Here is an 11,356-nt window from a genome sequence, read left to right as displayed (position 1 = left end):
TTGATGCCATTCGCGACTTGACCATAGTATGCAGTCGGTGTGAGACGCCTTTGCTCCATATGCAGATCAAGATGACTCCCAAGATCATACAACATCCGGCGCCTGCAAGATGCAGCAGATTTGCTTGTGGGCCGCGGTTTGATGTCGCGCACGCAATAATGTTGCAGGCGAGGTAAGGCAATGTCGGCTTTTCATTAACGCTGACCTATATGAGATTGTGCTAAGGCGTAAGGATTAGCTGCAAGAGGAAGTGATCGGCAAGGTTTATAAGTGGCCTGGTCGGATGTTATCGCTGCGTCGCCCGGTGATCCGCCGGGGTTAACTTCTCAACGGTCTGCGAAGTTAGCGGTCTGCGGTGCTCGCGACAGGGGTGCTTTCGGCCCAGGACTGCAAGAAGGGACTGCGCCTTGTTCGCCTAGGAGTTTGAGAAGTTGGTGGGCAGGCTGACCTGACCCAGCTGTGCCAGCTGCAAAAGAACTTACATCGCACAACGGCACGATGCTACCTATCATGACAAAGTACGCGATAGGGCAGCCGAGTGAGGGGGTCGCCAGGGCGAATAGGACAAGGAGCTTGGCTGATATTGCCGTGAAGAGTGTGGGTGAGTAGTAACATGAGTGTACTCCGACGATCGCGATGAGGAAGCTCAATGGGTTTTTTTTCTCGACTCCACGGACAACTACGTCCAATCAGCCACTCAGCTCGACTGCAAACCGTGAACGTCAGCCTGTGAGACCAGGGATCGTCGCGGTCTAGAGCACCTGGGAAGCAAGACGAAGCGACCCGCGCTATGCTTTAGTGCCAGTTGGAGGATACTGAGCCTATCAGCCGCTTGCAGAGTTCCTGGGTGTGGCATGTCGTACTGTGGTTTCGTCGAGATACGTCCCGAGTATTACTCGCCTGATTATTATGTCTCATGCAGCTGGTAGTGTTGCGACGGTATGCTGATAGATAGACACAATGAGGGACACAACGGGGATTTCGACCAAAGTCGTCACCTATCTGGACGGCTGTTCACCTAAACGCAGTGTCGTGGAGTCTTGAGTATGGAGTCTGGAGTAATACCTTGTTGTACGTGATGCAGCATTCAACCTGAGTGCTGGAGGAGCATGGAGTCTGGGGTAGAGAATCACGGTCTTGATGGAATTCGATCAGCTTTTATTTACCGTATTTTATTTGTTTATTTTCCACCAAACGTGTACAGTTCTTCCCCGTCTCATCATGGCATTGCATGGTCGCTGCATGGTCGCTGTTCTCTGCAGCTGAACTGGCTGCCGCGTTGTGCTCATCCATGAACCTGAACAGGCTAGCTCCAAAGCTTCGATGTGGCTGATCACACCTCGACTCTTCGGAATATCCTGGAGAAAATCTATCCCCAATGAGCTGATATCGCAATCCAATCTTCAAATACCGGTAATAACGAGCAAACCCCGAACATTGAGAGTTGCTGCCTGCGAGAATATCATACGCACATCTCGCTGGGCTGAAAGATTGCTGAGAGAGCTGAAATAAAACAAATGCAGTCTAGTCAGTTAAGGTTCCGTGGTCCCACGCCTCCACGAGCCCTGCCGACCTTGGCTCACGGGGTATGCTTAAAGACATTAGCGATAGATGTGTAAACCGCCATGTAATCTGTCATGCCTCCTAAACACATAAAGCCGACGATGATGCACCACTGTCAGTGGGCTTCGTCTGTCTCCATACGATGATCTCATTGACCTAATGAAATCCTCCTTCGTCCAGAGCAAAATTGTGCTTGGAAGAAGTGGCATGGTCTCCCCGACCCCCCGTAGAGTCCCTTGTAAACGCTTGTGAATACCTGTAAGCCTGGCCAATGCCCTTGCAACTATGCTAATCTGCCGTAGGCTGCCATTCGCCCCACCTGATGGCTACTACGGAGTACTTTCGCTTTGGCGACAAACTATTAGCCAATTTGCTTTGGACTGCGGGAAGATTGCACAAAAAAAAAAGTTCCCCTTCCCCCACTGGAGAAGTCAGATGTTCTAGCTCTTCCGCACCTCTGACCATGCAGCCACAGCTTTGTCATTATGATATGAGGCAGTGCGATTAAGGACCTTACCGCTTCACTAATATCTTACATGTGGTGTCAATCATGTCTTTGAAGACTCCTCAGGCCATAATTTGCAGTTGATGATTGTCCAAATCCGCCGCATTCTTGCTAGTTGAGGCGCGCATATGAGTGCAAGTGGGTGGACCGAAGTGTAGGAGGCACGGCACTGCAAGCTTTGGCTTTGGCTTTGGCTTTGGCTGTGCGCAGCCGGGCAGCGCAGCAAGGAGTGAGCATGGCCGCCGAATTATCACCATTCGAGTCTCGACATGACCGTCGTGACCCTCGAGCTCTGGACGATGCAGTTGCTTCTACTTTTGACCCTTCTTTGGATCCAACAATTAGACAATTGTTCCAACAGCAAGCTGAGATTCAGGCAAAATTAGCCGCATTACTCCCAAACAGATATGTTCCCAATTCGAAGCTCGAGCTTGCTATGTTACGGCTCAAGCTCAAGGCACTTGAGACATACGCAGAAAGTCATGGTCAGTCTTATCCGCTTTCCTTTTTAAAAGCATCTCGGAGAAAAAAGAAGAAGAAAAAAAGGGAAAAGCAAAAAGGCCTGACCCTTTCTCAAGATTTCCCTAATGCTCCGCCAATACTATCAGAAGTGGAAGAGGCTCGCGCCTTGCAATACAAATGCGAATGTATTGAGAGCCTACTTATAGATCAAGGTGAGGACCATCGAGATTTTGCACGATGAGCCAGTTGCTTAATGGAGACTTTCACTTTTTAGGCGTGGATATTCTTGATCAAAAGTTTTTAAATGCGCTCAAGCTATATTTCCAAGATGATGCCCCCTTTGAGTATAGCGCGTGGGTCGACAAGAACGTCTCTCACTACGATCCTATATTTCGCAGCTGGAGGATGAGAGAATCGTTGCCGTTAATCTCACGAAATCAAGCGTCTTTCAAATGTTGGGACGACAGGTGTAATCACTACATTTACGGCTTTTCGAACCCAGACGATCGGGATCGACATCTCAAAGAACACAGGTCTCCTGTGCGAGGAGATTCCGGCATTTCTGTCGGCAGTGTTGTTCCTGTTCATTTTCCGGATCCCAATATGGCACGATCCTTTGGTATAGAACAAATCCATAAGAGTCCGCCAGTGGCTCTGCCTCGGTTAACCGTGCCGTCGACTCTACCACCCCTAGTCACGGTCAAGCAGCCTAGAGAGCGCCGTGACTTGGCCGGTTATTCTTTCGCAAATGAGATGCCTCCGCGGTCAAGGGGCTCAATAGACTCGGAAGTCGACCCGTTACTCCCGCCCCTGAAACGGAGTCGAGTTGGTCACGGAAGATTGGAGTCCATAGGCGAGCTTAGACTACCCAGAGATTCGGGGCCATGCTTGCAATGCAAAGTCAAAGCAAAGCCTTGTGATTCTTCGGATAGTTGCCACTACTGTTCTGAACCATCAACATCACCCGATGATGACTTTTGGCATCTCTTGGGATGTCAAAGAACGTCACTAGCTTCGCTAGCCGATTACATGCTGCCAGAAGTGCTTTCGTCAAAACAAGTATCAACTCCAGTGACGTCACCCATGGCACGCAGGCGAAACATGAATGAGTATCTGGAAAGGACTTACATTGTCAGCCATGAGATGGCGGAACTAGTTCAAGCTCATCTGGATTATGATGATGGTTTTTGGTGGACCGAGGACTTGGCTTCGTTGCCAACATTGAACCCTACCTCGGCCAAATACGCTAATGACCCATTCGATACTCCACCGCCTGTTCTCAAAGTCCTGGCAGCGAGCTGGAATGCAGAGGGCATTCCTTTCCATCTGTGGAGCCTTTTCAAACTGAGTGGCTATATGTCACGGAACCGCGAAGCAGAGAAGCAGGAGTTTCCAGTATTGTATCGGGCCAAACTGCTTCTGAGAGAAATTCTTTTTTACGACTTGCAGCAACCCGAGCCATCCATACGGACCGACGTTAATGTGTCGAATGCTCAACTTCTGCCAGACGATGTGGACCACGACGGCCGTAATCGAGTTATATATAATTGCATGACGCAATTTCTACAGTCATTTGAGAGCAGCACAATGCGCAGAGTCCTTTCTGAGCCGAAGAGCTGGCTGGCAGTTTTCTTCTCTTTGTGTATATTCAGCATCATTCGGACCATACTGGCAGACCTTGTCTCGGCGTCGGACCGTAATGCGGCAGAGTCTACGCACGTTGGACCAATATCGTCGTCGGGAGCCCTCGCCATGCACAGCGTTCACAAGGCCCTGGTTAACGTTTTTGCTTGGTCAACTCCTATGGTCTTGGACGATCCTCCTTCAGACCTGGATGAGAATGACAGGTTCTTACTTGCAAGCACCGCTGACGCCCTCCGAAGGGATGCATGGGGAGCTTGGGGTATTCGATCCACTAAGGATTTCTTACTAGGCCTTGGCAGTGGTTATCTCCCCGACAGTATAGGTTTCAACGGTTTCTTCAGACAACGGACGCCCATTTATAAGCCAGTCTCGTACCAACCAGCTGTTGTACCAAGTCAACGACTGGAGCCTCGGGGAACGGCACCAGAACTACGTCCTGTCGAAGCCTGGGGACCGAGAAACGAGATGGAATTTAGTGCGCCAGCTTACGGTATGGAACAATCAAGAAGGCACACCGTAGGTGAAAGCCCCGCCTTTACACGAGCCATATCGAGAGGATTGGCCTCTCCCAGTAAGCTGCGTACGTCTTACCAGCGACCCCCATTACGACGCGTTTTCTGCGGCAAGTGTAATGAATATCCAGAAGGATTTCGCGGTGAGCACGAGTTACGACGACATAATGATGCTAAGCACGCTGCCTTGGTGAAGAGATGGGTGTGTACAGAGCCTCAGAACAACACCCTTAGTACACCGCAGCCCATCATACCCCTGGCGAAATGCAAAGCCTGCGTCACACAAAAGCGTTATGGCGCCTATTACAATGCAGCAGCACATTTGCGACGCGCCCATTTCAACCCTCACCGAGGTGGCAAAGCTAGTGGCGATTGGCCTCCAATGACGATCTTAAAAGATTGGATGCGGGAAGTGCGGCAGTCGATCGATGTAAATGAGAACGACGAGTCTAGCGGTGAAGAAGACAACGATATCCGAATGGTTGAAGAGTATTCATTACCGCGACAATCATCTTTCTCTGAAGCGCCACGGCTTGCGCCAGCGCCACTTCCTCAAGGTCCAGGGCAGCTAATTGCTCCGTCCTTGCCGTCCTCGATAGCTCCTTCTTCTTTGGAGAGTACTGTTCATAGCAGCCCTATTACTCCAAAGATTGAAGACAATAGGAACAGGTGTCCTCATCCTGATTGCGGACGCGTATTCAAAGACCTGGCCGCTCATATGCTGACACACCAAGAAGAGCGCCCTGAAAAGTGTCCCATAGAGAGCTGTGAATACCATGTCAAAGGATTTGCAAGGAAATACGATAAAAATCGTCATGCCTTGACACATTACAAGGGGACCATGGTCTGTCCCTTCTGTCCTGGTCCCGGCACAGCATATGAGAAGGCCTTCAACCGAGCTGATGTTTTCAAGCGACACCTGACTGCTGTTCACAATGTAGAACAAACACCGCCTAATAGCCGAAAATTGATCGTTGCAGGTAACAGCTCGCGCAGCGGTAATGCCAGGTGCTCCATATGCCAAGCTCGCTTCTCCACTGCACAGGAGTTCTATGAGCATCTCGACGATTGTGTTCTCAACGTGATTGTGCCGACTACGCCTAAGCCATCGCGAGACCCAACTTCGACATCTCCTCAGAAGGGTGATGAACCTGGCCCTGATTCGGTAGAAGAGAACACCGATATAAAAACGAAAGATCACGACAGTAATGAAGAAAAGGATGTTACTGTTCAAGCATCGCAAGCGGAAGACGAAGGGAATGAGGGGGAAATGGATCTGGACTCTCTCGAGTAGTGCGGACCACCGGGACAGCCAGACAGTCGGTGTTCATTTGTTATCTTGCATGAGCGTGCATATACGGTTGCCACGTTTGCTGTAGAGATGCATATTTTTTTCCTTCATATTTCCCTACCAGATCGGCGATGATCGATTGTAAATTTTGATAGGCAGGCCATATGCTGCAAGCATTGATTCGTACCTCATATCCATAATAACTAAGAATCTAAATTTCTTCGTATGCTAACTGCTCGCATTCCCATGCCAAAAAGTAACCTTACCCGCTATTGATTAGACACATCTGCTCAAAACAAAACTTCACAATAGTGACCTGAAGGTCCGATTGGTATCATCCCGCACGCTCAATCACTACTCTCCACAGCCAGGTTTGTACTGATCATTCCTCGTCATCATCCATCTTGAATCCCGTTATTACCCGGAAAACTTTTCTGAACCCATCCGAAATCTTGTCGGCCCAGTCATCCAGCGCGTCACTCAAGGCCGTGAGCAGTCTTCCAAAGAAGAAAAGGCTCAAGAACGAGACGGAAATTGTCACTGCGAACGTGTAATAGTAATCGCCTGCGGTCCAGCCAGTGTAAATATCCTCAACCTGAATGGAGAAGTACGCGGTGATGAAGCTGATAGGCAGGAAGAAGACGCTCAGTTTCGCGAGAAGAGTGGCGCTGCGAGTTAAGCGCGCGGTGGCTGCCGAATCCTTCTGCTGGGTAAGATTGAAGTACTACGCAATCTCGCGTCAGTCGCCGGCTTTATGAGGCCTATGCTGGTTAGCTTACCGTATCTTGCAGTGCGTTGATCTCCTCGAAATGACCCTCGATGGTGCTAAGCATGATGCTTCTCAGCCGGTCCCGCAGGCGGTCAAACCGCTGCAAGGCCGACGAGGTGAGGAACACCTTGCGTTGGGGATCACTGCTCATGATGAGCGATTCGGATAGATTGGATGATTCAGAGCGCAATGCGAACGAGAAGCGTGGGTCGGGCTGTGGAGGACCCGGTCGTTTTGTGGCAGTTAATATCTTGTTGATCAAGATCATATAAGTCTCGAACAAGTGCTTCAGAGTACGCAAGTCTTTACTCAGGATATGCAATGGTTGAATGATTTCTCGACTTTTGACCCGGCTCTTGCGCTCCTGTGCAAAATATCAGTAGGTGGAATCGTAAGTAGCCTTGAATTGTGTGAGCTTACTGCGCTGTGAAGAACCTTGGGCGTCTATGTGTAGTGGTCAATATGAGAAGCGAGCATTACACAGTTTCAAGCGAACTTACCAGCTCCTCCAAAATCTTGCCAGCTGCCTTCAGTGGACCAGTGGCAGAATAGTCCTCAAAGAGGTAGTAGAAGAGGCTACTAGTTCCTTCATCCTCGAGAGTGGTATTTGGGGCTGTCTCAATCGGTGCAACATCCGAATGGACCCTGCTCATTCCAGGTTTGCTCGAGCTCTGGCGGTCAAGCGACTTCTTCAATGCTTGACGAATGGAATTCTGAGACAGAGGTCGTTGCTCGTACAAGCTCATTCCCCGTTGAGACTGTTGCAAGAGCACATCGAGCGAGTTGGCCCTCATGCTTTTATATTGTGCTCTGTCCCACTCCTCTTTTTTCCAACCCTCCGGTACCGCCTCTAATACAGGCCCTTCATGAAGTGTGATTACCGTATCTATGTGACAAGTCAGTATTGGCAGCCGAACTAATAAATAGCACCCTACGATCGTCGCACAACACAAGCCACAGCCAATGTTTGGGTGGCATAAAGTCATTTTCGTCTACCTCGATTTCCTGCCCAGGACGTTCAGGACGTTTGTGGAGCCAATGAGCACCAACACAGAGAGCTTCGAATGTCAATGATTGCCTCGAGTTTTCAGCGGGCTGCATACCTTTATCTGTGTGATCGATAGATGAGTAGTTGACAGTGTCTTTCATGAGGAGGTATATCTCGATTTCTTCGCCCTCCAAAGGTGGTAGCGATCCTCTCGGCTCGGGAGCAGGACTAGTTCCGGACGACATGTCGGTTAACCCCTTCTCTGCATCGCCTTGTGTTCTCGTAGCCCTGCCCACATTTTTAGATGCGGTCTTTTTGGTTGCAACCGAGCCCTTCTTCTTTCTAGCTTGGGTAGCATGTTGCTGCATTTCCGCCGCATATATCATCAAAGATATAAGTCTTTGGGAAAAGGCATATTTCTGCCCAATCAGCTTGACAACATCCTTATGCTTACTCGTGTTCCAAATATTGCTGAAAGACTAGTATCAGGCATAGATAACTTAAGAGTGCAATGCGTTTGCACTCACATCCATCGGATAGGAAATCCGGTATCTCTTTTCTCCTGCTTCATGAGGAACTGAAACTGGCCATTATCCAAGTCCTGCACTATACGCGCACTGTTCGGGCCAAACTCGAGAACGAAACTATCACACGTGGCGGCGGCTGCGGTTTCCTTTGCTGCCTCGAATACTTTCTCGTTGTCGAAATCTTGCCACCTCATCTCCTCACCCTGCAGATACGCCGACTCTTGCGATGAGGCCATTGTGCAACCACAAATATCAAAACAAGCCGCTCATTTCACATCAACAAGGAAGCGCAATAGAACAATGTTGTCAAGACCCGGGGAAGTAGGGCAGCATGTGCAAAAAGGAACGAGGCTACGACACGAGCCTTGCGTGTGTTGTGATCAGCTTTCCAACAGCTGATCTTGTCCATGTGCAAGGTTACCGATCCCATGCCACGCTACTGTAGGCGCCCAAATGGACCGAATGGAAAGGACTGGGGGGAGGCGTGCCACATCACTGTGCGGCGCACTGTGATAAGTTCATAGCACACCCAGTCACACCAGCCCCCAAATTATCTAAGGTTACTCTGTAGCTAGAACTTCACAGCCCCTACCCAGACGCATCGCCGTACGAACCGGTGACTGTTCGCTTTGAGCCGCATAGACTGATGACTCGGAGGACTACCGTGTTCGGACATTTCATTGACTCAGAAAGTTGAATTAAAGAAAGTGGAACAGCCGAAGAGATACGCTCTGGAAATTATGATAAAACAAATTCGCAAAGAGTGTCAGATTGCGGTATGCTTGCAAGGATCTAGACTAACCTTAAGTCTGAGTTTATCTTAACGGCAAGTGCTTGTTTGTACCTTGAAGAGACATGCCATCTCTTGGACCGGGTCCAGATTGGGCTATCGAACGCATCCCACCAGACGACCGAGGCCTCGACTTCTACTTGAAGGAATACAAGCCCTTCAGATTGACAGCTTTACAGCAAGACCCTGACGGTATGCAATGCTACGGCTCACATGTCTGAAGCCATGGTGAACTTCTCATTAATCGCACATGCGCAGCTTTCGGCTCAACATATGCAAGAGAGGTTGCCTTCACAGATGAGGATTGGCGCAAACGTCTCAGCAACCCTATTGGAAAAACATTTGTTGTCGTGCAATTACCCGACCGACGGATCCTGGCTGCTACTTCGCTGTGGGGGCCTATGCCAAACTCAGAGCCCTTGTCGAACCCGAATGTAGCCACTGCAGTAACTAACCCTCAAACCTTAGAAAACACTGAAACGCCATTAACATACCACCTCACTGGAGTCTATACCAGGGCAGAGGCTCGCGGCCGAGGATTTGGTCAAGCCGTTGTCAAAATAGCTGTTGATAGCGCGCACAACGAGGCGCGCCGCCTGGGGAGGGAGTGCAGGCTCGGAGTTGAGGTCTATGCGACAAATACCGTCGCGATCTCTTTCTACGAGAAGTGCGGTTTTGTAACAACCGGACCGCGACCAGCGGACGAAGATACGGAGGCCGCCAGGCAGGAATTGCTTATGCATTACCGCGACGCCACTCGAACAGCTTGAAATGAATCCGGCGAGCCTGCAATTAGCATGGTGGCTAAGTGTGGCACTTAAAGAAGATTGCCACTCTACAGCTTGATTTTGTCTTTCCCGGTCTTTTCGCGTTGCATGCGAAGCCAAGGGCTTGCCAATCAAGTCGATTGTTAATGTCAACTCTGACGACATATTTGGGGATGAGGTTCTGTGGTCGGAATGCATATCATAGCAGGCGGCTTGTCATTGGCTTACTTTCGTGATGTAGGCGCTCTAGACCTGAAAGCTGCGTTTCGCGTTTCTTGGATTCGGAGAGGCTCTATACCCGTCATTTCTCAGCCACAACTGAAGCTCTCACAAATACATGTAATTAATATATAGCTACGTAGGAATAACACCAGAAGTTCGCTATTCTTCCAGTATATCGTCAGCTTGGTGCTATATGCGTTGGATCCTGTCATATGGCACGCGCATCATTCAGCGGCCTGTTCGCGGTTGACACAGCCTGTGTTAGTGCACCGTCGGGTTAACATTGCCATAATATATCATAATGGCATCAAAATACCGTTATTTATCAAATCTTTTGCTTCTTTGTCTCCTGGCGGTATTCTCTCAGGGCGGAGGATCCCATTGCCATGAGCACCCAAGAGCTCTCAACCTTCCCAGCTGTGCCTCAGACTGCATTGAGAACTCAGGATGCGATACCAGCGACATCAAGTGCATGTGTTGGGCATCAAGGGGCAGCTTTCTGCCAGATGTCGTGGCTTGCATGTATAGGGAATGCTCACAAGATATATCGGTGGATACTTGGCTGACTCCTTTGGAACTGGCTTGCGAGGTGCTCGGTCAGCCAATTCCTGTCTCTGCGATCTCAAGCGCGGAAGCAGCGCAAGGCAGCATTACCAACACGAAGCCAACTACGGCAACCACCACAACAGTTACCTCTGAGACAAAGACTGTCCAGCCAGCATCGACAAGCAGGAGCACTTACATAATTACGTCAAAGGCGACGGCCACTATCCCAAGGACCCCCTTGACGTCTACATCTACCTCCACGTCCACGCCTGCAGCGATGACATCAGTGACCTCATCGGTGACTTCACCTGTGACAACTGACGAACAACTATCATCTACTACCAGCTCAAGCTCCCAAGCTCCGCCCGAAGTCGCGACGACCACGACAAGTGCCTATTCAGGCGATCCGACGGACTCAAGCCCCTTCGCGTCTCCAATAAATTCCAGCGCCCACCACAGTGGGAAAGCTTCGCTGCTCGGCGCTACAGTTATCGGCCTGGCTGCCGTTATAGCCTTTGGGCTATGAAGAGCGGTGCTTATCCGATTGCACTTCTCTGTTATGGTATAACGATGCATTACGGTACATGACGGAATGAGTCATTCCATGAGGACACACGATATCGACGAAATGACTCAAGTTACGAATGTCGAGCTTGAGACCTGACATCCAACCCATCATGACCATAATCTGACTAGATAAGAGGGTCCTAGCACTATGGAAGGTCTCTGGAATGCACAGCTTCATAACGAAGAATATGCATGACAAGTTA

The 11,356-nt window shown here is 49.8% G+C and overlaps 4 protein-coding genes across 4 annotated transcripts; 3 read left to right on the top strand and 1 right to left on the bottom strand.

The window, feature by feature from the left end:
• The first annotated feature begins 1,939 nt into the window (after window positions 1-1,939).
• Window positions 1,940-6,191, top strand: BKA67DRAFT_548440 (uncharacterized protein). Its single transcript, XM_046101516.1, has 3 exons — window positions 1,940-2,553; window positions 2,647-2,742; window positions 2,805-6,191. Exons 1-3 carry the CDS (start codon window positions 2,304-2,306, stop codon window positions 5,978-5,980), a joined length of 3,522 nt encoding a protein of 1,173 aa, XP_045964693.1. The 5' UTR covers window positions 1,940-2,303; the 3' UTR covers window positions 5,981-6,191.
• BKA67DRAFT_641640 (uncharacterized protein) lies at window positions 6,192-8,801 on the bottom strand. Its single transcript, XM_046105782.1, has 7 exons — window positions 8,262-8,801; window positions 7,850-8,205; window positions 7,682-7,804; window positions 7,247-7,632; window positions 7,167-7,190; window positions 6,757-7,110; window positions 6,192-6,701 (listed from the first exon to the last, which is right to left on the bottom strand). The coding sequence occupies exons 1-7, from the start codon at window positions 8,495-8,497 to the stop codon at window positions 6,360-6,362; spliced, it is 1,821 nt and encodes a 606-aa protein (XP_045964692.1). The 5' UTR covers window positions 8,498-8,801; the 3' UTR covers window positions 6,192-6,359.
• Window positions 8,785-10,212, top strand: BKA67DRAFT_548434 (uncharacterized protein). Its single transcript, XM_046101515.1, has 2 exons — window positions 8,785-9,243; window positions 9,310-10,212. Exons 1-2 carry the CDS (start codon window positions 9,117-9,119, stop codon window positions 9,819-9,821), a joined length of 639 nt encoding a protein of 212 aa, XP_045964691.1. The 5' UTR covers window positions 8,785-9,116; the 3' UTR covers window positions 9,822-10,212.
• On the top strand, window positions 10,213-11,356 carry BKA67DRAFT_548432 (uncharacterized protein). The gene has a single exon (XM_046101514.1). It carries the CDS (start codon window positions 10,342-10,344, stop codon window positions 11,110-11,112), a length of 771 nt encoding a protein of 256 aa, XP_045964690.1. The 5' UTR covers window positions 10,213-10,341; the 3' UTR covers window positions 11,113-11,356.

The sequence above is a fragment of the Truncatella angustata genome (assembly GCF_020726525.1).
Source record: "Truncatella angustata strain MPI-SDFR-AT-0073 chromosome Unknown BKA67scaffold_1, whole genome shotgun sequence".
NCBI lineage: Eukaryota > Fungi > Ascomycota > Sordariomycetes > Amphisphaeriales > Sporocadaceae > Truncatella > Truncatella angustata.
Note: the sequence above shows the minus strand (reverse complement) of the source record. Positions and strands in the feature narration are given on the sequence as shown.